This window comes from Gracilinanus agilis, chromosome 4, assembly GCF_016433145.1.
Source record: "Gracilinanus agilis isolate LMUSP501 chromosome 4, AgileGrace, whole genome shotgun sequence".
Lineage (NCBI taxonomy): Eukaryota > Metazoa > Chordata > Mammalia > Didelphimorphia > Didelphidae > Gracilinanus > Gracilinanus agilis.
Window position 1 is genome coordinate 255,346,806 of NC_058133.1, and position 26,882 is coordinate 255,373,687.

The 26,882-nt window shown below is 40.1% G+C and overlaps 2 protein-coding genes across 2 annotated transcripts in view; one reads left to right on the forward strand and one right to left on the reverse strand.

The window, feature by feature from the left end:
• Positions 1–21,577, forward strand: part of LOC123246343 (putative olfactory receptor 2I1) — a 46,075-nt gene extending 24,498 nt beyond the window's left edge. The window contains 1 exon segment of the mRNA XM_044675253.1: positions 20,563–21,577. Within this exon segment, the coding sequence (XP_044531188.1) occupies positions 20,563–21,577 (1,015 nt within the window).
• Positions 21,578–22,764: 1,187 nt separating this feature from the next.
• The window catches only part of UBD (ubiquitin D), a 4,206-nt gene continuing 88 nt past the window's right edge, over positions 22,765–26,882 (reverse strand). The window contains exon 2 of the mRNA XM_044676924.1: positions 22,765–23,219. Within this exon, the coding sequence (XP_044532859.1) occupies positions 22,765–23,219 (455 nt within the window). The remainder of the gene's footprint in view (positions 23,220–26,882) is intronic.

Consider the following 26,882-nt stretch of genomic DNA (forward strand, 5'->3'; position numbering starts at 1 on the left):
TGCCCCGATTCTGCGTACCTTCAATGCTTCGCCCTGTTGTGGGGTTCCTTCGTTCCTCTGGACTCGTTTTTATTTCCCCTTGAGGGGTCCTGTGTGGTTCGGTCAGGAGAGATGGAGCAGCTGCTCCTTACTCTGCCGCCATCTTAACCGGAAGCCTTAATTCTTTTTTCTCTGTGTATGTGTTTTAATGAAACTATCCCTGATCTCAGGAGCTTACCATCAGGGAAGAAAAATAAGAGTGAGAGATGTGAGAATTGCCTGGAATGGGGGGGGGGGGAGGGGAGGAGGGGGAGAGGTTGGTAGCTAATCTGAAAGTATCAGATGCAAAAAAATGAATGGGAAACTGCCCGAAGGTCAAAAGTCTTCTGTAGGACCATGAGGAAAAGGGGATTTTTGAAGATGGGTTGTTATCAAGAAATATAGTAAATAATCTGAGTAGTGTCAAATGAAACGCAATTTGGGTGTGAAGAAAGATAAAGGGGATATTAGGTAATTATAAGTTGATTGGAGGAGGAATGAAAGTAAGGGAAGATATATAGGAGATAAAGGAAATGGGGTATGTAGGAGAGGCAGCTCAAACAGATTTATACCCAGAGGCTTGAGACAGAGAATACAGGGAGGAAAGTAGGGCCAGTAAGAAATGTTTAGGTTTGGCTGGAGGGTTTCTCTTGTAAGTTTCTCCAGTCTCTGGAGGGAGGGGTCGAGAGGGCCCCTCCCTGCCAGTCAAACTGATGGCTGGAGGAAGTCTTGAGGTCGGTACTTCCTGTCAAGATGGATGCCCCAGTTGTCTCAAAAAATAAAGGAAAATGATTCTTTCCTCTTGAGCCCTTGTCTTAATTTTCGACACAATGATCCACCACAGAGTTTGAATAGATAACAAGGGGATTTATTAGTACCAGGGTCAGTCAGAAGGGGAGGGGTTCAGGGTTTTCTAACTGCTGCTAGGGAGAGGGGTGAGGGTGGGGGATGGGTTTCGGAGAGGTTAAACTGAGAGAGCCCGGCTCTCCCAGTCAGGAAGATTTGACTGCCTTTTAAGAAAAGTCTTTATCAAATCTAGGGGTAACTTATTTGAGGATACTCCAATTATCTAAAGAAACTAAAACCCATAATGTTCAATCACCAAGCCCTCCCTTCCAACCAGAACCCAAAGGAAAATCAGGGAAGGGGAGGGATGGAGATGGGATATCAGGGAGAGGTCCAGAGAAATGAGATAGGTCCAGATTTCCCCAAAATAAAATAAGCACAGGCCAAGGCCGAAGCAATTAGGCCAAAGCTGAAAGGCCAAAGCAAAAGCTTCCAGCCACAGTGAAAGCCAGAAGGCAAAAGCCTCCTCAGTTGGAACTTTACCTCTATTTATAGCTTTAAGTTCTAACTGACTTTCTGAACATTCTAAGATGTTTAACTGACTTTTTGTGACCATTAGAAATTACAGAAGCAAAAAGTTTCTGTTAGCCACCTTGCATTACAGGGTTCCCAGGAAAACTAGAGAAGGAAGCAATATGGGGTGGGGGAAGGAGTATCATTGGGAAATTCCTCAAACTAGAGGTCTTGGGATTTTCCCAGAATGGAATTCTGCCTACCTTAGTCCCTTCGAAGGGAATTGGGTGATTGTTAGCTGACTAGCAAGATCCTGGGGGGGGGGGGGATATATATAAGCAGCTTATCAAGTGAGGCTGCTTAACCTTTAGTCTTATGTGGAAGGTTCAATAATAGGGACAAAATGTCAGGTAATTTGGGGGGAGAATATATTAGACATGAGGTTAGAGTGTGTTAACCTTGAGGTTTCAGAGGTTGCCAGAGATCAAGTTTGTACCTGTGGAATAATGCATTTCTCTGAGATTGTCTATTCACACTATTCTGGTGTGAGGGGGCAAAGGGAAGGTAGATGGAAGGTTTGATGGGAGAAAGGAGAGAGGAAGGTAGAAAAAGGGAAAGGAAGGTAATGGTCCCAGCCCCAGCAGGGGGAAATTGAACAGAGCCCTTCTGGCTCCAGTAAAAGATCTGAGAGCAACTTTAGGGTTTAGAATATAGAATTTTAATTAGGAAAGGGAAGGTCTAGGAAAAACTAGGAGGTAGACAGAAAGGGGAAAAGGCCCTAAGAGAGAGCTCCACAGGATTCAGCCTCTGGGCTCCAGAGAGAGTAGAGAGAGAGAAAAGGTGCCAAACTTTCTCCTTTATATTTTCTCCAACACCTCCCACAAAGGAAGTGGGAGGTGTCAGGGTAAGTTGTAGCAGAGAGCCCTGGGAGATGTAGTCTTCCAGGGCTTACAACAATTCCAAATGACACACTGGGGAGACAAGCTATCTCTAAAATAGTGGAAGCCTCATTTAAGATAGTTAGAATAAGATAGAATCAGTTAGGTTCATCTTGTCCTTATTAGACTATGGGTCTCTATTTACTTTTTATCCCTATACCCATTTCTTTTATTTCTAAGGTTATTTTTTCTAGGAAAAAAATGTTTCTCCCAAATTCACAGTGTACTTCCACCACAATTCTCTCCTTTTTATTTCCACTAAAATATCATCAAATCAATATAGCAAAATAGGAGGCTTAGACCAAAAAGGGTTGTGGTAGTGCTAAAATGAAAATATGTGGACCGCAAATCAGGCAAAACCCAGAAAATTCTCTAAAAGATTAAATAAATCAATAAATTTATTTCATCAATAAATTGATCAACTGTGCTGCAATAAATCTGGGCAGGAAGTTTTTTAAGTGACTTGAAAAATACCTCTTAGTAAGAATAGAAGGGATAAGAATTTCCTTGATCCACCAAATACCATTACTAGGTCTATATCCCAAGAAAAGAAAAAAGGAGGGGAGGAGATTTATTTGTACAAAAAATATTTATTGCAGCTCTTTTTGTGATAGCAAAGAATTGGAAATTGAGGGGTTGTCCATTATTTGGGGAATGGCTGAACAAGTTGTGGTAGATGATTGCGATGGAATACTATTGTGCTCTAAGAAATGACAAGCAGAATGATCAGGGAAAAATCTGGAAAGACTTGCACTAAAATAATGCAAAGTGAAGTGAGCAGAACCAGAAGAATATTGTACTCACCAATAATAATGTTTTTTGATGAATAACTGTGAATGACTTAGTTGTTCCCAGCAATGCAGTGATCTAAGACAATCCCAGAAACTCATGACAATAATTACCATCTACCTTCTAAGAAAGAATTGGTGGAGTCTGAATGCAGATTGAAACATACTATATTTTACTTTCTTTTTTCATTTTCATTTGAGATCTCTTCCACAAAATAACTAATATGAAAAGAAATTTTGCATGATCAAACATGTGAAATCTATATCAGATCCCTTGCTATCTCGGAGAGTGGGGAGGGTGGGAGGGAGTGAAAGAGGGAGAGTGGAAAGGAGGGAGAGAATTTGAAACTGTGTGAAGGAAACCCCCTCCCAGGGTCATATACTGGGGTCTTACCTTTGTCCCCAAACAACTCTGAGTTTCCACCTCACACTCAGATTCACTAATGTGACAGAAAAAGGAAATTACAAATGTTAGATGAGATATGGGAAAATTGGGACACTAAAGCACTGTTGGTGGCGTTGCAAACTTGTTTAATGATTCTGAAGAACAATTTGGAACTGTGCACAAAGGACTATAAAACTATGCATACTCTTTGACATATTTCAGCACTTTTATGGTAGCAAACCATTTAAATTGAGGGGATGTCCATTAAGTAGAGAATGGCTAAGCAAGCTGTGGTATATAATTGAATGAAATACAAACAAAACTGCAAACAAGATAGTTTCAGAAAAAACTGGGAAGACATATGAACTAATTCAAAATGAAGTGAGCAGAACCAAGGGATCACTGTGCAAAGTAGCAGCAATATTGTAATGATGATCAACTGTGGAAGACACTCTGATCAATATAATGATTCAAGAAAATTCCAAAGGACATATTATTTTTTTAACTCCTACCTTCCGTCTTAGAGTCAGAGTGGTAAGGGTAGGCAATGGGGATGAAGTAACTTGCCCAGGGTCACACAGCTGGGAAGTGTCTGAGGCCAGATTTGAACCTACGACCTCCCATCTCTAGGCCTGGCTCTCAATCCACTGAGCTACCCAGCTGCCCCCAACATGTTATTTTTTTAATGCTATTCACCTCCAGAAAGTCCAAGTACAGGTCAAATCATGCTTTTTTTTCCACTTTATTCTTCTTCCCTTTTTGCAACGTAACTAATTTGGAAATATAGTTTGCATTATTTCACATGTATAATTGCTATCAAATTGCTTGCCTTCTCAGGGGGGTGGATGGGATAAAGAGAATTCAGAATTCAGAGTATTTGAAAATGGTTGTTATAAATAAATAAATGAATGAATGAATGAATAAATAAATAAATAAATAAATAAATGAGTTTTTTAGCTACATAAGAGAATAATATTAAAATTAAGAGGCTAATTTTTAAAAAAAGTTTAGCCACAAAAGAAGGAGAAATAAATATGGGATAGTAGTTAGAAGGGACAGGTAGGAAGGAAACTTTTTATAAAGAGTTTTAAAAGCCAAAGTTTTATATTTGATCCTATAGGAAATAGGGAGCCACTATACAAAGTAGTATTTGCTAAGTGCCAAGTGAATCTAGAGAGTAAGTGTTATATGAAATCACAGAATGGAAAAGATTACTCAACTCAGGAGAATTAAACAAGATGTCAAAAAGGAGGTGAACCTTAAGTTGAGCTTTGAAGAATGGATGTTATTTATAAAGAAGAAAGGGTAAGGAAGATAATTCCCAGAAAAGAATAGCATGTGTATAGAAATCAGTGATTTTTGATGATGGCAGGAATTTAGAACAAAGGAAGGAGGGCAGAGGTCAATGTTTCTACATGCTCTACCTGGTTGTTTTTAGGCTCACTTCAGCTTGATTTGCAAGGTAAATGGGGGCATTAATAGAGATTAAAGAAAATCTCATCCTGCCAACTCCCCCAAACTGTAATTTGGAAGTTTTGGTATGCAGAATTCTCAGTATACAGACTAAATGACAGGAAGATATAACAAGACTTACAAGCAACATAAGTCAGATAGGAAATAGAGAAGGTGCTGGTCTAACCCAGTAAGAGAAAAACCAGTTCAAAAACCAGATAATCCAAGCCTGAGGACTTCTGCTGGCTTTTCCTAACTATCTAACTGGGTGAGACTAAAATGAACTGGATTTATTTGAGTCTTCTTCCTGCGGAGAACACATTACCTGGCTGCTATATTCCAGTAGATGGTAGAAGAGAACAGTAGAAAACTCAAAGAAGTCAAATAGTCAAAGACCAGAAGATGGTGGCATAGAGCAGTTCAATAGAGACACTCAGAGAGTGTTGTGGGAGGCTTGATGTGAACCCCCTAGGTTCCAGAAGAATACCTTTTGCAAGAATGCAAGACTCCAAAACTTAGCTTAAAAATAAAAAGAGAAATGTATTAATTTAGAAGGTAATGTTGAATCCAGCCAGGAGGGCAGCATAGATGGAAAGCTGCCTCCCATAAGACATCACTTCTGGGGTCTTTATACTCTTTACAACAAGTGATACCTGACTTGAGGAGGGTATATGCTCAGGCACAAGGCAGAGATTGGTCAGCTTGAAGACATGGGGATGACCCTCATAGTTTAGGGAACAGATAGAAATCTTAGACACAACCTGATGCTATCAAAGCATAGCCTAGAGGTGTATCTCTAAGTCCATCTCAAAACCTAAAGGATGATACATGGAGAATAATCCTCCCAGGGGACTTTCTCTTTGATGTAATAGGGTCTTATCAGTAGGTATCAGATGTTTTAGGATTAGTAGTCTCAAGAAGGAAGCAAAGGAATTTTCCTGCTTACAGTTTGGCCTGAAACATTCTATAATTTGGGGGGCACAATTTCCCCCCTCTCCAATTGTCTAGGGGGAAATGGGGCAATGGTCTCAGTCTTCTGTAGCTGGAATGGTTGTAGAGCTGCCCCTGCCTGTCCTTAGGAAAAAGAGAAAAGTATTGGCTATAGGCATCATCCAGGGTTTCAGGCTGGAAAGATTGCAGGGGTTGCAATGGAATCTCAATGACTCCCATGAGGGCTTTCACCCAAGAAGCAACTTGACAAATGACAATGTTATAAATTCAAGGTCCACATATCAAGATGCCCCCAATTATCAGGATGATAAGAATAAAAGGGGCAAGTAAGGAATATAACCATGATGTCCAGTAGGATGAGCCAGGAAACAGTTGTCTGTGGGTGTCTGCCATCCATGTGGACACCTCATTTAACACTTAGACACATATCTCCACTCTGTAGGAATTATTGATATATTCACAACAAGAAATATTCTGAATCATACAAACTCCACTTTCTGCTGCCAACAGATAGTCTAAGGCAATTCTATTGTCCATTGCCACATCTGCCAGGGAATCCAAAGACTCCTAAAGATCCTCAAGACCCATGTCTGACACATTGGAAATTCTCTCAATTGCTAAGATCAGGTTGGTCAGTATGACTTCATGGCTTAAATGTCCTACCCAAAGAACTGTCAGTACTGTGCTCTTTTGAGCCCACTAGAGGAAACTGTCCCAAGAGCTCCTCTTTACCCTATGGTCTTCAGTGGAATAGGAGTTAGGGAATACTGGTATAAAATATGTGGGGATCCAGGAGGCCCAAAGTATATTCCCCATAGTTGATGTAGGGGCTAAGGCAGGATATAGTTAAAACTACTGACTTAAAAGATTCTTCAGGTGACCACCCTGAGGAATAAAATGGGGTGCTGGCCTGAGAGGTTAGGGGCACCATGTGGTAGCCATAGATGAACCTATACCCTGAAGGGGCACAAATAGATCTGTCAGTGGATATGGGTAGCATTAATTCCCCATTCAGAGGAACTGTTGCAGGATGCTAGCCTACCCGGTCTGAGGCCAGCCTCAAGTAAAGGTTTCAGCACAGACCACAAGTGTGGTTATTGGAAAGGGAGTGTTAGGGTGGAGAACTTCTTGAAGCTATCCCCAGGAGTTTAGATGGTTACATTAGAATACCAACATGTACAAATAGAGGAATTTCACTGGAAAGGTCCTCAGAACAATTTCTACACAGTGCATGAGTCATATTAAAAGGAAAAGGGTCAGTGTTCCAACCCTTATCAAAGCACTTATACAGGAAGGGGGTCTAAGTTAACTCATCCATCCTTAATGAGTGCTAAGCCTGGGGATATTCTGTAAAAGTGAAATATTGCCCTGTGAAAAAGCAAGGAACATCCTCTAAGGTATCCCATAGGGCAGTGATGGGCAAACTTTTTAAAGAGGGGGCCAAAGGAAAGGAAATGCTCATCTGTCCGTCTGTTTCTAAGGCAACTCTTTCAAAGTTTCATTGTATTGTATTGTATAACAGAGAGAGAGGGGGAGGGGACTACTTATTCCAAAGTGTCCATAGGTTGGTTTTTCCTGCTGCAAAAGAGGAATTTGAGGTCTTCCACTGGCTCACAGGAATAGGTGTCTTCTGTTCCCCCTCCACCACCTGTTTTTTGGGGGGGGAGGAATAAAGGGTTTAATACAAGAGACATGTCCATGTGTTCTGCCCCTCCAGCTTTACAGCAGTGGGAGTGGGTAGGATAACGGGATATCCCATAGAGTGTTAGCTGGTTTGATCCTTCTGTTCTCCAGGTTTTCAGATAGACCAAGTCTCCCATTTCATCTGGGTACCTGAATTCCTCTCTATCTTTCTTTGAAGCTTTGGGGAGAATCTGATTGGCTTAGAGATGGTGAATGGAATCAATTTGCTTAGAGAATCATATAAGGCTATGGATTTCTGTATCTAAAAAAATATCAGAGGTGAATAAAAGTTTGCCACACAAGAGCTCAAATGGGCTCAGCTCTAAATTTGCTCGGGAAGTTATCTTGATTCTGGTCAGTGCAATTGGAGGGTCTAGACCCAATCAAACTTTGACTCTGCACAAAGTTTGGTGAAGGTTCTTTTTACGGTCTGATTCATATGTTCTGATTTCCCCAAAGATTGGGGGTATCAGGCTAAGTGGAGATGATAAGTAATGCCCAATGCCTTGGCATCTGTGTGATAAAGGTTGGGCCATTATAACTCTGGAGTATTCTAGGAAGGCCAAAACTGGGGATTATTTCATTAAGTAAAGCCTTTGTTACATCTTGTGCCTTTTCTGATTTAGTGGGAGTATGCCTCAAGACTGTAAACGTGTCAACAAAGGCTAAAAGTATCTTGTACTTTTTGCAAGGTGGTAGATGGAGGAAGTCTATTTGCCAGTCTTCCCTCTCCTTTAAATTGGCTTAAGTAGGGGAGGTGGTTTGAGAACTCCTGTGCTATTTGTTTGAGCAGAGAGGGCACAGGACCTGCAGACCTCTCAGATGGTTTTAGAGATGCCTTTGCCTGTGAAAAGTGGCCTTATTAAAGTGGTTAGTGCTTCTCTGCCCAAGTGTATGGAGCTATGGAGGCCCATTACGAATTTCCACATTAATTTTCTAAGAAGGAACAGCAATCCAGAAGGAGAACACCACCAACCACTGTCTTCAAGGGCAAATCCCTGAGCTTCTGCCTGTTCAATTTCCTCCTTAGTATTGTTATAGGAAAAATTAAGATGTGTAAGTTTGCAGATATACAGCAGAGCACAGGATTCTAGAATCCTAGGAAGTGCTGCTGTTGGGAAGAGACAGGTCTAGGTATGTGGCTTTTCTCTCTGGGGTGGACCTAAGGAGACTAGCTATTTCCCTGTTGCTTTTCTTACTGCCTTATCTCCCATCCTACCTGCTGCTCTATTATCCTGATTCCCTGTGGCTGTGTTTTGACATCTGCTATATTCCTGTGCTGATCCTGTGACAACTGACAGCTAAGCATGAGACCCAGCATAGATCCTTTTGAGATCTTGGTCCATCTTTGGGCCCTATTGGACTTACACACAGACCCTTTCCTTAAATCACCAAAACGGGGAGTTAGTGTTAGCTTAGCTTGAGGATAGGAATGTGGGGTTATATAGAAAGAATAGTAATAGAGTAGGAAAACCCACTCAGAAGACATCTCTGTGAAGAGATTTTTAGATCTGGGGGGAGGTGTAGTTAGTTAACATTAGGTTTAGTTTATCCACATTCCTTCCAACCAGTCCCTAGTTTATTAAACTGTTAATTCATATTTTAGTGTTCTGTGTCTGTGTCATCTCAGTGTCAAGCTCTGCCTGCATTGTGCTTGGGTGACCTTCCCAAAACAGCTTTAATCTTCTGTTATTGGCCCTAATAAAACATCTAACACATCCCCTAAAATCCACTTAATATTTCAGTATATGAGGGAGAGATGTCTTGTGGCACTGTGGGGCACTGTTGGATTAGGATCAGAGCAGTCAAGGGAGTGGCTCGTGCAGCCCTCTTGGTGGCTAGGTCCACCCTGTGGTTCCCCTGGGCTATGTTGGAGTCTAGAATTTGGTGTCGTGAACAGTGCATAACAGAGATCTGGCTAGGGAGTGTGACAACCTCAAGTAGGCTCAGGATTTCCTTCCTGTGCTTTAAGGGAGAATTGTTGGAGGTTCGGAAACCTCTTTCTTTCCGTGTGGACCCATGGGCATGTAGAACATGGAAAGCATATCATTAGTATAGATGTTAGCCTTTTTCCCTTTAGCCAGCTGTAATGTTCTTGTGAGGGCAATCAGCTCTGCTTTTTGCACTGAAGTCCCAGGGGGAAGCCCTTTTGCCTCAATTATGGCTGTCTCAGACACCACTGGGTATCCCGTTTTCCTAATTCCATTTTCCATAAAGGATGACCCATCTGTGAACCAGATCATGTCTGGGTTAAGGAGTGGACCATCTTTAAGGTCTGGTCAGCTTGAAAAGGTATGTTCTATCAATTCCTCACAGTCATGGGTGGTGGGGTCTCCTAAAGAGGGAGCAGAGTATCTAGGTTCAGAGTCCTGCATACCTTAGGGTGAGGCCAGGTGTGTCTGTCCCATGCCAAGTGGATATGGCTAACAGAGACACTACCTTACTGAGCAGATCTCAATTCAGTAGAAACAGCACCTTGTTGTTCAGCCATTTTTTAGGCAAGTCTGACTCTTCATAAGCCCATTTGGGATTTTTTGGACAGAGATATTGAAGTGGTTTGTCATTTCCTTCTCCAGTTCATTTTACAGATGAGGAAACTGAGGCACAGGGCTAAGTGACTTGCCCACGATCACACAGCTAATAAATGTCTGAGGCTAAATTTGAAATCATAAAGAAATGTTAAACTCAGTAAAATGACTGCTGGCCTGGTTCCACCTAGCTGCCTCAGCAACTTAGCTAATGACAATACCAAGGGACATTAGTGACTCACATGTCAATACTCAACAAACATTTATTAAGCACCTACTGTGCCCTCTATGAAAATTTCTTGGTGATTCTTTGTGGTATGGTAGGTTCCCTATGTATATTGGGGGGGGGGGGAGAGGTTCTTATCACTTATTGTGCTATGCTCTTTATTTAAATATGTTTACTTTGAACTGTGTTCTCTGGTCTAATAAAAGAAACCAGTCAGAGCTCATTAAGCTGAACCCACAGAGTGCTTTTAAATCTTGAGTTTCCTAAGGGCCTATATGTGAGAGGAGCTTGAGGTATTATATGTGCAATGCCACAAAGGAGGAGATGCTCAGTCTATTTAAAGAACAAGGAATAGGTCAGCCTAGTTGGAGCAGGTGGATTGTACTTAGAGTAATGAAAAATTAGTCTAGAAAGTGCATTTATTTCAGTTAATTTCTTCTTATATAATTTATTCAAATTCATCTTATAAAATCTGTTAAATAATATATGTAATTAGAATGTGAAAAGCTTGTTCCAATTGTTAATTAACTATAGATATTAACTATCTAATAATTAGCTATAGATAGTAAAGGAGTTAGCTTAAGAGCTTCTGTTTATAAACCTTCATAGGTTAAGGTTAGATTTTTTTTTAACCATCTCCTGATTCTGATTAAAGACAACAGAAGCAACCATAGAGTCAGTTGTGAGAGTAAGAATAGTATTTGCTTTTCTAGGAATCTATGTCAATAAGAGGATCCTCAGATTTTATGATGCAGCAAGATGACTCAGTTTACCTTTATATCTCTCCTTAAGGGTTATTCTCTGGGGGCATTAGTTATAAGATTAATAAACTGCTTGGACCTTGTACTAGAACCTATCAACTATTAGCTAACATACTTTGAGTATGTGGGTTTTGTTAATCAATGATTTGTATAAACTGTCAAAAGCCCATAAAAACAACTCAACACCCACAAGATGTCTTTCATCACAAACTAGGAATGATGGGACCACTGACTCTACTTACCCATGAATAAAGTTAGTTTTAAGTTCAGAATTATGGTCCAGAGATTTCTTTATTTCTTATAAAAGTTTGATGGAAGCCTGATTCTGGCATGCCTTCCACATCATGACCAATACTCTATCTTATCTTTCTGGGACAGGAGGAGTATTTAGATCTAAGAGAGGGAAAGGATTTTAAACAAGAAAGAATTCATATCCCATTTTTGTTACTTATTGGCAATGTAAGGCCAAGACTCTCCGGGTCTGTTTCCTTTATCTGTAAAATAAAAAGGTTAGCCTAGATATTCTCCAATGTCCCTTCAACACCCCACTCTCAGGAAAAAAAATGTATGTGTATTATTTTTACAAGTTTTAGCAGAATCAAACTCCTAATTAGCGTGTTGACAAATTTTCTTAATGTTTAAACTACTTCCTAATGACAAGTTTAACTGACATCTTTAGAATAAATAGTAATTCTTTTGGCCAGTCTATATACTGTTAGTAACTACATTGTTACTTCATTGTGTTTTGGAATACATTTTGGTAATTTACTATGTTCTCATTAAGTTTTTGTTTCGGTGTTTTAAATTGTCCCTAATATTATTCATTTCTTTCTACACGTAGTATTGTGTTTTGTTTTTTTTAAACCCTTGTACTTCGGTGTATTGTCTCATAGGTGGAAGATTGGTACAGGTGGGCAATGGGGGTCAAGTGACTTGCCCAGGGTCACACAGCTGGGAAGTGGCTGAGGCCGGGTTTGAACCTAGGACCTCCTGTCTCTAGGCCCAACTCTCACTCCACTGAGCTACCCAGCTGCCCCGTAGTATTGTTTTCACAGAAATCATACCTTAAAAAGTAAAATGGGCATAGTCTGTTAATTCCAAAGTGATTTCTGCCTCAAAATCCTGGCAAATAAAATATATTCACAGTGAGAAAAAAAAACAAAAAGAAGAGAGACAGCTGGACAGAAACAGAGAAAGGGAGAGAGGGAGGTGGGGGAGAGAGACAGAGACNGGACACAATGGAATAGAGAGGGGGAAGTAGACCACATTGTACAAATAAATGTTGACATTTTGTATTTTGGATCTTTCCTAACAGAGAATCCAGTAGTCATGTTTCCTCTTTTGTATATCTGTGTTCAGGTTCTCTCCCTTCCTCTTTGCCAGCTAAATTTTATCTTCATGCTCCACCTGAAGACCAGCTATTGTTTCCCCTAGGTTAACAGAATCCTGATGATTTCCCTCCTCATCTGGACTCTTGATTCTGTTAGTGACCATGCCACAAATTTTATATTTAGCACATTTTGCTTTGTATCATTATTTGGAAAAGATAGTTATCCTTGGAGTCAGGAAGAATTGGGTTCAAAGTCTGCCTCTGATGTATTGACAAGTCATTGAACTCTGTTTTACTGTTGTCAAAGAGCTAGAGGGCACAATTAGTTGAAAGTAAAAGCATTTAATGAAATGCCATAGTAAGAAAAATAGTGAGAGACTATTTCCCCCATAAACATAGGACATGTTCTCCAATAACACACACAATCATTAAGAAGATCAGATGATCATAGGGGACACACATGAAAAGAAGGAATAAGAGAACAAGTATTTACTATGTGCCAGGCACTATGCTAATTGTTTGACAAATATCTCATTTGATCTCTACAACAACCCTGTGAGGTTGGTACTATTTTAATTTCCATTTTGCAGTTGAGAAAACTGTGGCAGAGAGCAGTTAAGTGCCTTGCCCAGGGTCACACAGCTAGGAAATTACTAAGGCAGGATTTGAACTCAGGTATCCTTGACACTAGGCCCTGAGCCTCCTAGAGAATACTTATGGCCAGGGCATATTTGAGGAGAGGTTACTCACACCTCCAATGCTTCAGTGCCACTGATATCGTCTGCTAATGCTGCTCCTGCTTGAGCTCATTTTCACTGCTTATGTTATGTATTCTCTTTCTGGTAAAACTCAGCTTGTCTTTCCCAGGTGACACTCCTCTATTCTCCTGGTCATTGCTAAGTGTGATTCCAGGAAGGATGGATTTGCAGAGTTTATCTCCATTTCCAGCTAAAATTCTACCAGAGATAGGCAACTGAATGAGACAATGGAGAGCATACTAGGGATCTAAGTTCAAATTTGACCTTAGATACTGAGTCACTATATACATACTTATTCCCTTATTCTTCCCTATAAGAGGGAAAGTGGACACTATCATTTCTCCCTTAGTTTAGAACCTAGTGGGTTAAGCTTCTTTTTCCAGAGGAGGTCCTTCACACACACAGTATTAGGCTAGAGAAAATCCCTCAGAAGTTTTTCTTCACATACTGAAACCTATTAGTTTCTAGATCCTTTACTGAGAAAAATGGTAAATCTTCATTCCAGGGGCCACAAGTTGTTTTTTCCTTTATAATAGAACAGCCAAACAGCTAAGAAGGCATTTACTCTGTCTTTGAACCTCACCCCTTCTACTAGGTGGAATAAGCTCTTTTTCCAACCCTCAGTCTGATATAGAGTTAGAAAGGTCTCATTCTTCCTGATTAATTCCTTATGAGGATCCTGTACCACCAAAAACATTTCATAGAGGGCTATGCCAAAAGAGCCAGAGGCAGTCCCACTTTCCTTCATCCCACAGTTCTTTAGGTCTGAGGAAAATGAGAGGATAAAGAGCAAGGAATAAAAACCCACTAAGAAAAGTCGGAGTAGACTCAATCCTTTATTCCCAATTCCTGCTCTCATTATGTATGTTAAGGCTGGCATATTTGTTATAAAGGTTTTGTTTTTATTTTGTAAGGACAGGTTTACAATTTTTTCCAATGGGAAAAGGAAGGAGAGAAAAATTAAAATTTGTAAATACAAAAAAGTAATTTTTAAAATGTATAATTGGTTGGCTCTATGCTGTGAGGTAACCTACATCAATTATCTTTTCATAAATATGAATTCTATTTCATCAATTAGTATGTGACTTCCTTATAGGCAGAAACCACATCCTAAAATCATAGAATCTTAGAGTTAAAAGGAGTCTTAGTAATTTAATCTAATCCATACCCCAAAGCAAAAATTCTCTCTATCACAGCCCTGACAAGTGGACATAATGTCCCAGGACAATCTGTTGCATGCTATCTATGAAAGGACTAAAGTAATTCTAGCACAGTGCTTTGTACATAATAAGTACTTGGTAAATGCTGTTTGATGATAATGATGATAATTCAGTTTGGTTCAGTTCAACAAAGTGTGTCCTTTGTAACCTGAATTCCTAGCTTCCTTATGTACCTTATATACCTTCTGACCCTAAAACAGCAGGTCAGACTTTTCTCCGAATAAAAGAAAAGATATTCTACTGGCTAGAAAGAACAGAGTGCAATGACACAAGGTAATTATGCTGATAGTGAGTCATATGATTCATGTTATCATATTAATCTGATATTAATACGATATGAGTCATTATTTTAGGTAGGGTAAAGGCTAAGCTAAAGGAGCCATCTTGATAAAAAAAGATAGATATAAATGGTACTAGGCTAATTCTGGTCCCCAAATCTTCCATTTCTACCCTTCCCTTGTAATATATCCTTAACCCTGCCACTACACTGAGATAGTATCCTATAGGGATTTTAATCCCTGAACTTCCCATTCCTTACTTTGGGGACTTCCTCTCTGGACACTTTCATGCCAGCCACTAATTATTCGAATAGGATGCATGATTGCCCCCAGAGTTTTAGTGTTGCCATCCAGGAGAGTGGAAGTCCTGACTCTCCCATCTCTTCTTGCTCTTCATCAATAATACCCCCTGCCCTTCAGAATCAAGAGAGATTCTGCTGCTCTCAGGAAAATTATATAGTCTTCTGCTAACTCATTTTTTCCTCTGTCAGCTCTCAACCACAGAACTCTTTTCAGTCCACAACTATTAGCATTCCTATTCAGATTAGACATAGAAGGATCATATACTCCCTTTGCTGTCAGACCAGATGGCATTCACTCCTTATCTACCTCCTCCTTAAAGTGGAGTCCCCTACCCATCCCTCACTTAAACCTTTCAGTGCCAACTGGCACTGAGATCTAGCTTCAATTAGTCTTACTGAAATTTCACACATAGAGGAGTCAGAGAGAAACCAGTAGAACAATGTATTAGCCAAAAGCTGTGAGATTCAACTTCAGAGAGTAAGAGGGAGATGAAGATGAGAGAAAAACAAGAGATGAAGGTGAGTTTGGTTTTCTGTTGTCTGTATGTGAAGTTAAGGGCAACATCCTAGATTTCCAGTTCGTGCTTTGGATGCATTCTTGGGCAACTGAAGCAGTAGGTTTTCTTCCTAACATTGTTACTTTCATATTGAGAAAAGGATTCCCTGAGCTTACATTAATAATTGGCAGGAATGAAACAAGGAGTAGCAAAATAATTCATTTTAGCATCATGAAAAGAGTCCTAGACAGGAAATTCAGGAGATTTTCTTTGATTTTTTTCCCACCAACTATAATGTTGTACAAAACACTTAAATACTTGGATTCATTTCATCATTTATAAAATGGGAGAGTTCTAAAGGGTTAAAAGGTCCCATCCAGCTAAGAAATTAAATTATTTTGATTTTTTTTTCATCTGAACTTTGAATCAGGGGACCTAGATACCAATCCTAGATAATGTTCACAACTATCTGTGTCACAGGGTTATTGTGATGAAAGTTTTTTGTAAACTCAAGAATTTGGCAGCCGGGTGGCACAGTGGATAGAGTAGTAGACCTGTACTCAGTATAAACCAAAGTTCAAATCTGACTTTTGAAATTTAATTGCTATCTTACCCTGCTAAGTCACTTGACCTCTTCTTGCCTTGGTTTTCTCATCTGTAAAATGTGGATAATAATAGCACCTACCTCCCAAGGTTGTTTTGAAAACAAAATGAGATAACATTTGGAAAACACTTTGCAAACTATAAAGGACTATATGAATGCTAAATATTACTATTATGGAGCCAAAGTCAAGAGCTTTCTGAGGAGAAGCCAGTTTGGAATGCTATGTTGCAAGGGTTATCTCTATACCTGGAACGTACTCCTTCATTATTGACTACTGACAATTTTTTTCTTTCTTCAAGTCCAGCTCAGCACTATCTCCTCTAAAAAGAAAGAGGATGTTAAAGGAAGAGAAGAACTCAGGCTGAGAGGAGCCCAAAACAGATTAAATAATAAGCCTGGGGGGAAGTTGTGAATTTTTGTTCCTAGTAAAGAAGTGAAAGAAGAGAGTTTGAGAAAAAGAAAATAAGAAAAAAGTAGGTATGAGAGGATAGAGGAGAGAGAAAAAAAGAGGTGAAGGGAAGAGGAGAGACAGGAGAGAAAGAGAGAGAATCTGACAGACAAAAACAGAGTCCGGAAGATTCACTACAACTAGCTTACTAGCTTAGCATAGCATTTTAAAGTTTAGAAAATGATATGGTCAAAGCTTGCTTAGGAAGATGATTTTGGCAACTATGCTACACATGGATTGGTGAATAGAGGGACTGAAACCAGGAAGATAGATTAGGAGGCTGCCATGAAGGTCTAAATTTTACATAAATTTTACATAAAACTTACATAATAGAGACATTAAATAAACTAGTATAGTATCAATCTGGATGGAGAAAAGGGACGGATATGAAACTTGTCAGTGAAGATGTTTGGCAGGCAATTGGTGATGCATCTCAGGTGGTGGTGGGGAAGTTGTTTTTATAAAGCCTAATCATTACAGCATTCTTGTGAGATAGGGAGCTGGAAAGTAGGATGTTAAGGAAGCATCATTATTATTTGGATAGCCACCAAGCCCTCCTATAACAACCATGTCACTCTGTGCTCTCCTTGGAAATACCACTGGGATAGACAGACTTTGAGTGTTTGCTCTTAATGTTTTCAGAGTGAGTATGAAGAGGTTTGACAGAAAATGGGGAAGGGAGGAATGGGCTGCAAGAGGAAGTCAGAGACTATCCTAATCAGACCTCCAGCAACTACTACTGTGGAAAGTTTTCTGTACTAGCCTGCCCAGTGTGCCTCAGTAGAGTGAAAATGAAGAAGACCCTGACCAGCAGAAGTGAAAATTAGAAAAAAAAATATTACTTATTGCCCATTTGTACAATGGAAAGAGCACTGAGGGTCGAGTCAGCTCACCTAGGTTCAAAACCCACCTTTGATGGTGTGACCACCATTTGTGTGACCCTGGACAACTCATTTAATCATCATGGGCCTCAGTTTCCTTCTCTGTAAAAGGAAGAGGTTTGACTAGATGACCTTTGAAATTCCTTCTAGCTCTAGATCTAGAATATATTTATTCTCCAGTTCCAGAAAAGGCTCGGAACGGGCACAAGTAAAGACAAGTCTAAAACTTTGGAATCAAAAAGAAAGTGAAACAAGGTGCTTTTATGATCAGAATCTTGTGTATCGGAATCACACAATGTTAGAGCTGGAAGGACCTCTAAAGATCATCTAGTCCAACCTTTGCAACTAAATTCATTGTGGTTGTTTACACACTGGGTTTAAGAGCTGGATTTAAGTTTCATTTCTGACACTCTCTAGTTTTATAATCATATGTAAGTCAAGGTTAACCGAAACAACCTGAAAGTTTCCTTCTAGCTCTAAATTTCTATGAACTCCTTCATTTCACAGATGAAGAAACTGAGAATCTAAAAAATGAAGTGACTTACCTCGGGTCATATAACTAACTAAAAAGTGACAGAGCCAGGATTAGAACTCAGGCTTTACAATTCCAAATGGCCATGTACAATCCACTACACCACAGTGACTTTCTAATCTTTGACCACATTTCATCCCACTGAGTTCAGAGCGAGAAGGATTTCAGAAGTCACTAAGGATGCTCTCCCCTTCATTTCACAGATGAGGGAACTGAGGTCTACAGAGAGGAAGTGACTATCCCAAAGTCACACAGATGGTAAGTGGCAAAGTCAGGAATCAGGTCCAGATTTTATGACTCCAGACCCAGGACTCATTCCTCTGCACCACAATTATCTCAAGATAAACTTTTATATAATACCATCACTGAGGTTAGTTTAGTGTTCTAGGTTTTCCAGAACGTTTTCAGATAAGCTATCTCACGTTAGCCTCATAACAACCAAATAATGGAGAGAAATTCATAGTCCCATTTTGCAGATAGGGAAAACAAGCAGAGGCTATAAAGTGAGTCAAAACATACTATTTCTACATGCCCCGTTTATCCACCCATTCACTACTGTTTTTCAGAAAAGAACTTCCCAAATACAGGTGAAAATTCTTTGCAACAGTAATCACTGTTATAAGGGGATTAAGCTAATGGTAATAAAGTGGTTGTAATAAGGGAATAGGCTAGAGGTAGTAGGGAAATTAAGGCAGAGGTATGTTTGCAATTGGGAATAAGGCAAAGTAAGGGACTAAAGGTAGTGTGAATAGGGATAAGGCACTGTGGATAGGGATTTATGGATCCCTAAGGCAGTAAAGTGGATAAGGAAGGTACAATGGTGAAGGTGGTAAATCGAGGTGGTAGGAGAAGTAAGGGAATGACTGAATTTAGGGAATATAAACATGGAGGTATAAAGAGTTGCAAGGGAGAGGATGAGATACTTTGGGCAAACAGCTACAGCCTGGGAAACACAGACTGGGACTCAGGTTTGAGACAGAGACACTAAAGGGAAACAGACTGAGCCCTCAAGTAGGAAGGGCAGGTCTACAGACAAAGGTTAGGGCCAGCCAAGAATAGCTTGAAACTGACTAGAGGGCTTTCTAGTCAGTTTCTCAGGTTCACAAAGGAAGAGTTCAGAGGAAGTATTGAAATTACACTTCCTCCAAAATGGACACCTCCAATTCCCCCAGAACCCAGAGAAAATGTTATTCCTTTCTCCCCTTCTCCCTCTCTTATCAATCAACTAATGAATTAGTTAAAGGTATGATTAAGTGGCAAACAGGGTTTATTGTGTTTTAGGGTAGATTGGAAGGGATACAGGGATACAAGGTAACTCTAACAGCCGCCTAGAGAAAGCTTCAGGTGGGGGGGGAGGGGGGGAAGAGAGACAGGAATGTGAGACTGAGAAAGGACCTGCCTTAACTCCCCTAAGAGAGGTTTTTTGTAGCCTATAGGGTTAGGAAAGTTGGATACAATAATTAAAGAGATACTTTGTAATAAGGGTGAGCCATATTTGACTATGGGAAACTAAATCTATCAAGTTTGAAAACTAACTTTCAGATCTACCCTCCTTTCAAAACCCCAAGAAAATTTAGGAAGGGAAAATGATGATTGGGAATAAGGGAGGTTAAGGAGATTCAAAGGAAATAGTTAAACTAAGAAATTTTAAGAGAAAAGCTGCAGAATATAGGCCAGGTTTCAATCCAAAGAATAGAGTTCAGTTGACCATTCTACTCTCATCGAGTCTCCAGGGTCAACTGACTAAACTCAGGATTCTAAACCCTTTTCAACTGTCAGAAACTCTGCAGTTAGGCTTTGCAGGGCTAATATGCACCCTTTTGCACTATATCGCAGGGTATCCACATTGTTTTGTTGTGATTTTTTTTTTTAAGTTGGCACTGCTAGAATTATTTCTAGGTTATAGAACTAGATTTTGTAATGAAAATTCCCAATTTAAAAATTGCCAAAACTTGAACCATGAATTCAATTAGGAAACATATCATTTAAATATTTTATAGTTTTTATTATCAAACCAAGCTATATATAATGCATAGTTTTGTGTTGCAACTTAACACTGATTTCAGGTTTATGAAAGGTCTGAAAAATAAATGTTACACACATGTTTTTGTTCCCATCTCTGGACCTTATTTCCAATTTATGCTTCTTCCAAGCAGTGTAGAAAGTGTTGCATTTAGAACAGGAAGAGTATAGCTTTAAAGTTGGCAGGGAAGTTAGTCATCTCATCCAAAGCCTTCATTTACAGATTAAGAAACTGAGACACAGACAGGTAAAGTGAATTGACCAAGACCAAATAGGTAGTAAGTAGCGCCACCAGAATTTCAATGGTAAAAAAGGAGGAGAAAGAGTGTTTTCTGATTCTATAGCTATGCTTTTTCTTACAATTCTCTACCCCCAAGTTACCCCTTCCAGTCCTGTCACTGATTGTAGGAAAGTCACTTTCAATCCAATCCATTTCCACAAACACATTCTTGGAAAGGGGCAGAGAATTAAAAAAAAATTTTTTTAAGAAAACAAACACAAAAAAGACCAAGTCCTAGCTTCATGGGGATAACGGTCTAAAGTGAGGCCGGGGAGAGAGAACATTTTTTCAGCTTCTGCTTCTTCATAAGCAAAGAGGAGGTGTAGTTGTCAAGAAAAAGCTTTGTAAAATGCAAAGTTCTACATAAATGTGAGTTCTTAGGGGCACGGAGGGGAACCAAGAGAGGGAAGAGAAGAGGCTGTTCGGCTTGGTCTGGATTTTCTATGGGGTCTCAAAATTTCTGGGTCATTTTCTTCCTCCCTAGACCAATTACAGTACCGATGAACTTTACTTTCTTCTGGGATTCTCCGACTGGCCATCGCTCCAGCCACTCCTCTTTGCCCTGATCCTCTTCTGTTATCTCCTCACCCTGGTGGGCAACTCGGCCCTCGTGTTCTTGGCGGTTCGTGATCCTCGCCTGCACGCACCTATGTACTACTTTCTCTGCCACCTTGCCCTGGTGGATGCGGGCTTCACCACCAGCGTTGTTCCGTTGCTTTTAGCCAACCTCTGGGGCTGGGCGAGGGCGCTGTCCCGAGCCGGGTGCATGACCCAGCTCTACATCTCCCTGGCACTAGGTTCCACTGAGTGCATCTTGCTGGCCGTGATGGCGCTGGACCGCTCGGCCGCAGTATGCCGTCCACTCCATTACACAGCCCTGGCCTCGCCCCGCCTATGTCGGGCGCTGGCAGCCGCCTCCTGGTTGGGTGGATTCACCAACTCTCTGGCACAAACCATACTACTGGCCACGCGACAGTTGTGCGGACCCTGGTGTCTGGACCACTTCATCTGCGAGCTGCCAGCTCTGTTGAAATTAGTGTGTGGGGGTGGGGGCGCTGTGGAACAGCAGATGTTTGCTGCCCGCGTAGTTATTCTACTAGTGCCCTCCGCTGTCATCCTAGCTTCCTATGGGGCTGTGGGCAGGGCCGTGTGGAAAATGAAGTCCCAGACAGGGAGGAGAAAAGCAATGGGGACCTGCGGTTCCCACCTTACAGCTGTCTGTCTATTCTATGGTTCTGCCATCTACACATATTTGCAGCCAACACACAGTTACTCTCAGGGGCAAGGCAAGTTCGTCTCCTTGTTCTACACTGTGGTCACCCCTGCCCTCAACCCCATCATTTACACCCTAAGGAACAAGGAAGTGAAGGGGGCAGCGAAAAGGTTTCTGGGTTGAGTAGAATGGAGAGAGAGATAAGGACCAAGTTAGAGAGAGCTTATCTTCTCAACCTAATGGTCGATTTGTTGGGGGCTGATCCATCATTCTAAGTCCTTGAGTTGTGAAAGGATAAACTCAAAGAAATAGCTCTCAAAAAGTTCCAGAACTAAGGCTAAGAATAGATCTTGCCTCCTGAATGCTTGCAGACTAATGGAGAGCACATCCCCAACATCCAAGCATGATAAGAGAAACATGGTTCTCATACTAGGTATTCTCCCAAGTAATGGAATCTATGGATAAATAAAGATGTGGCTGCTGTTCTAGAGAAGTTTGCAGTTTGATAAAGGACATAGGGTCTCTGCCTTTGGCAAACTGCAAGAGGAGACCAGACAAATACAAAAGAAGCAGATCTAACACATAGACTAGGATAGTCTATTAAATCCAATCATAAATGGGATGAAGGGGATACCAAAGGGATTGGGATGAGAAAAATCCTGTGGGCATAATTAGATTAAACCTGGAAGTAGAAGGATTTTTTAAGATTTTGAAGATACCAAAGGATTCAAGTAGTGGAGAGAAAGTAGAAGTACAATTGAGGGTGGAGACAGGACCCATATATAAAAGATGTGCAAGTAAGAGAGGCTTAATGGGAAAAGGGCAGTCAGGGGTACAAGAGAAGCAGGAGAAGCAGAATGGGCTAATAGAATCTCAAAGCCCCATTAAGAGAATGTGGGGATTTCTAAAGGGGAGAAGCTAAATAGGAATAACAACAGATTGGTAGTCCCCATCCTTCATAAACTCTTGCCACAAGCTGGAGAACAATCCCTCAAAACTCTTTCCAGGAAAATTTCATTTCCCTTGTGGCAGCAACCACTCTAGTGATCTTGCATGAATTCATTTTGTATCCTTTTCAATAATTATAACACAACAGGTGCCTGGATATAAAAAGCATTTAAAGAATTTTATTTAAGGATCACTTTAGAAGCATTATATTATAAAATTATTCATCTTAAAATGAATTCCTTGGTTACATTTTCTTCATCAATCTCTTTTTCTATTTGCTCTCTACTGCTGTTGTCTTCTCAACTTTTTGAATTCCTTCTGATTTTTTGTTGTAAGTTATCAAAGGATTATATTCAGCATAAGCAGGAATTAACTGGAAGATATGAATCATATTTCCTCTTGACTCCAGGACTCCTCTCTGGTTAGCCTCCTATGCACCTCCTGAACAAGACCAAAGTGCTACCCTCCTGGATGCTGTAGTCAGACATGATCTTCCCATCCTCTAGCTCCTTGTTATTGCATATCACACGCTGTGCTTCAGGGGGCAATGCTGTTATGGCTTTGATCACCTCCTTCACCTGAGACACTGAGCTAGACCGACGGATCCGGAGCAGGTGATTCTTTCCTTGAAAAAACTCTAACAGAGACACTTCCAGCTCCTCATCATTTGGCTTCACCACCTTCAGGACAAGGTGAATAGTTGTACTGGGATCCAACCAGTAGTGGGACAATTTTCTTTCAGGTTTTAGGACCTTGGAGCCCCAAAAGAGCAACTGGTTTTCTACAGGGACCCTGGTTTTAGACTGAACATGTTCATTAATCTTCTTTACTGGGTCTTCCTTCTGGGCAGTTAATTTCATTGGCCCCTGCCAATTCTCTGGGAAATGTACATTCACCTAAAGAAAAAGGACAAAGAAGTAGAAAAACTCATAACTTGCTTTTTTACCTTTGGGGTCATTTATTGTTTAGGTTAGCAATCAAGGTCCTCCACAATATAATAGCATTATTCCATATTTTGTGCCCTAACCAAACTGAACTATTGGCTATTCCTGGTTCATTTGATCCATCTTTTTCTGCCTCTTTTTGCTTATCTCACTTCTTTCATCTGAAATGCCATTCCAACTCATGCCACCAGTCAGTCCTCCATGAATACCACAAGTCAGAAATTGTTTTTACTTTCTCTTTTCCTTTCTTTTGTATGCCCTTATGATGCTCTTTTTTATTATCACAATTTGTGGGTGTCTATTAAACTATGAACTGCCTTGAGCTTAGCACAGTGCCTGCCACATAGTGAGTAGTCTCTAAATAAATGAGTATTAATTGACTGATTGATATTGAGGCAAAGATTATTCATTTTGTTATTTCCCCCAGTGCCTAGCCTAGTGCCATACTTAGAACAGATCCTTAAAAGGTCTTTTAATTTCATTATACCATTCCCTCTGACTCAGATTCTTATCAGCTGTGTGGCCCTGGCCAAGTTATTTGGCTTCTTTCTGCCTCAGTTTCTTCATCTGCTGAATGGGGGTGATACTAGCACCTACCTCTCAAGATTAATGTGAGAATGAGATATTTGTGAAGCATTATGCAAGCCTTAAAGTTCTACATTAATGTTAATAATTGTTATTATAAGAAAGACAAATCCTGTCCTTAAGCAGCATACATTCCAATGGGAAAAAACATAAATGGTTAGGTACTTGGAAAATATAAAGAGAGAGTAGATGAAGACTATCTGGAAGTGAAAAGTATTAGCAACTAAGGGCGCTGAAAAAGGCCTCTCTAAAGGATGCAGCAAGTTTGCATCTAAACCATACTCAAACACAGGTCTCCTCCTAGATCAGTGCTCTGATCCTGATTGCACCTCTGTCCAAACCCCAGCAATCTTCTTGGAAGCATTCCCTCCCAATCAACAACCCATTCATATTGTCCTTTTACCCTACTTTCCCTCTGCACATTCCAAAGATGCTGCCTTTGTTTAAACTTACTTAGAGCACTTCTTTTCAAATTACTTTCAGAGTCAGTCTATAAGCCTGATTTGCAAGCCACACAAGATTTTAATCGAAAATGGAATCCCTTGGGGGCAACTAGTGGTTCAGTAGATTGAGAGTCAGACCTGGAGATAGAAGGTCCTGGGTTCAAATATGACCTCAGACACTTCTTAACTCTGTGACCCTGGGCAGGTCACTTAACCGGAATTGCCTAGCCCTTACCATTCTTCTACCTTGGACTCAATACATAGTATTGATTCTAAGACTAAAGGTAAGGGCTTTTTTAAAAATGGAATTCTTCAGTTTGATCCCCCTCTTTGTTTATCTGATCTGTCTCACATGACTTGGGAAGTTTAAAAAAAATTAAACCCATTCCCCCAAAAAATGGAGATTTACCATTATTGAAAATCTTCCAAGGAATATGTGACTCTAAAAACATTTCCAGAAGAGTTCCATATTGGTCTTGAGCAATGGCAGCAAAATATTGGAAGAAGTTTTAAGCCTCCTTGGGTACAACTTTGAAGGACAATGTTTATATGGATGTCCAAGTTCTAGTCTAATTAGTGGGTTTTTTTAACCTCATTAGTGTCATTTGTACTATATTCAGCAGCACTTCTTTGTCTATTGGTAGCTCTGATGCAATTAAGAAGCCACTTGGAGTCAGGAAGAATTGAGTTCAAATTCTGCCTCACACTCTACTAGCTGTATAATCCAAGGCAAATTGTTTAACTTCTCTCATCCTCAATTTCTTCATTAACAAAATGAGTTTACCTATCTCTTAGGGTTGTTGTAAGAATCAAAAAGAGATACTATACTTAAAGTACTTTGTAAACCTTAAAGCCTTTCATAAACCAGCTAATGCTAGCTATCATTTCTATCCTGAGAATTATGCCTATTCTCCCCCAGTAGCCTGCCTCAAGTCTCTCTCCACTCCAGTGGTTCCCAAACTTTTTTGGCCTACTGCCCCCTTTCCAGAAAAAATATTACTTAGTCCCCTGGAAATTAATTTTTTTTTAAATTTTAATAGCAATTAATAGGAAAGATAAATGCACCTGTGGCCATCACCATTCCCTGAATCACTGCAGCACCCACCAGGGGGCCATAGTGCTCACTTTGGGAATCACTGCTCCACTCTAATCCAATCTTCTTTCAGTCATCAAAATGATTTTCCTAAATATTTTCCCCTACTTGATAAAATCCAATGGCTCCCTATTGCTTCCAGAATCAAATACAAAATTCTGTATGGTACTTAAAGCCCTTCATAACCCAGCCTCCTCCTAACTTTCTAGTCTTCTTATAACTCACTCCCTGCCATGTGTTCTTTGGTGCAGTGACACAAGCTTCCTTGCTCTTCCATGAATAAGACATTCCATTTCTCAGTTTACAAGCTCTTTCTTCCATCTCCACCTTCTAATTTCCCTGGCTTCCTTTTCAAATAAAAATCCTATCTTTTTAGGAAGTCTTTCCCACTCCCTCTTAAACCTTATGCCTTTTCTCTCTTATTTACTTCCAAATTTTCCTGTATATAGCTTGTTCATACGTATTTTCTTGTTTTCTCTCCCATTAGATCATGAGCTCCTAGAGAGCAGGATCTATATTGCCTCCTTTTGTATCCCTAGAAGAGTTTAACAACTCAGTGCCTAGAACATAGTGGGCACATAATACGTGTTTATTGACTGACTTACTAGGTGCTGTGACCACTCCCAATCCCATAGACTGGGATCTCCAAAAGGATAAAGGAGTTCAAAGTATTGGAAATTTCACAATTTGAATTTCCTTCATCTCTTTTTCTTTTCCCCATTACCTCCTCTTTGAAAAGCCAAATACCTCTGAGAGGGTAAAACCATCAAGCTGTTAACATTTTCATAATAACACTAATAATTGATATTTATGTAACTATTTAAGGCTTATATGGTATTTTTAAATTCTCTTAACTATATGAGGCAAGTAGAACTTGATTTCCTTCTTGACAGAAGAGATGTCAGTCTGCTCTTGAGCCTAGAAAGCTTCTGAGAAGGGTAAAGAAAAAGAACATTGAACTAGATCCTTATAGGATTATATAGGTTTTGAAGCTGCATGGATTATTAAAGATCACCTAGTCAAACTACTCCATTTTATAGATGAGGAAACTGAGGCCCAGAGATATTAAGTAACAATACTGGAATCTGAAAGCAAGGTCTCTGACTAGAAAACCAGTGCTCTCTCCACCTCTCACATTTCACATTCCATTCCATTCACAGAGGGAGAAGCTCACTTAAATCAGACTTTGCCAAAGATAGTCCCCAGTTCAAGTCTGGGAATAAAGTCATATAAAAGACAGCAAAGTGACTCTTCTCTGCTAATCCATGTCCTTGTTCTCATTTAAAAATTCAGTTCAAAACTTTCCAACTCCTCGAAGCCTTCTCTGCCAAACATCTCATGTCCAGAACCTCATCATCATCCCTCCCAAGTTCATAAAAGTATCTTCTCTAATCTTAAACCTTTGCCTTACACATGAATATAGGCACACACACACACACACACACACACACACACACACACACACACACACACAC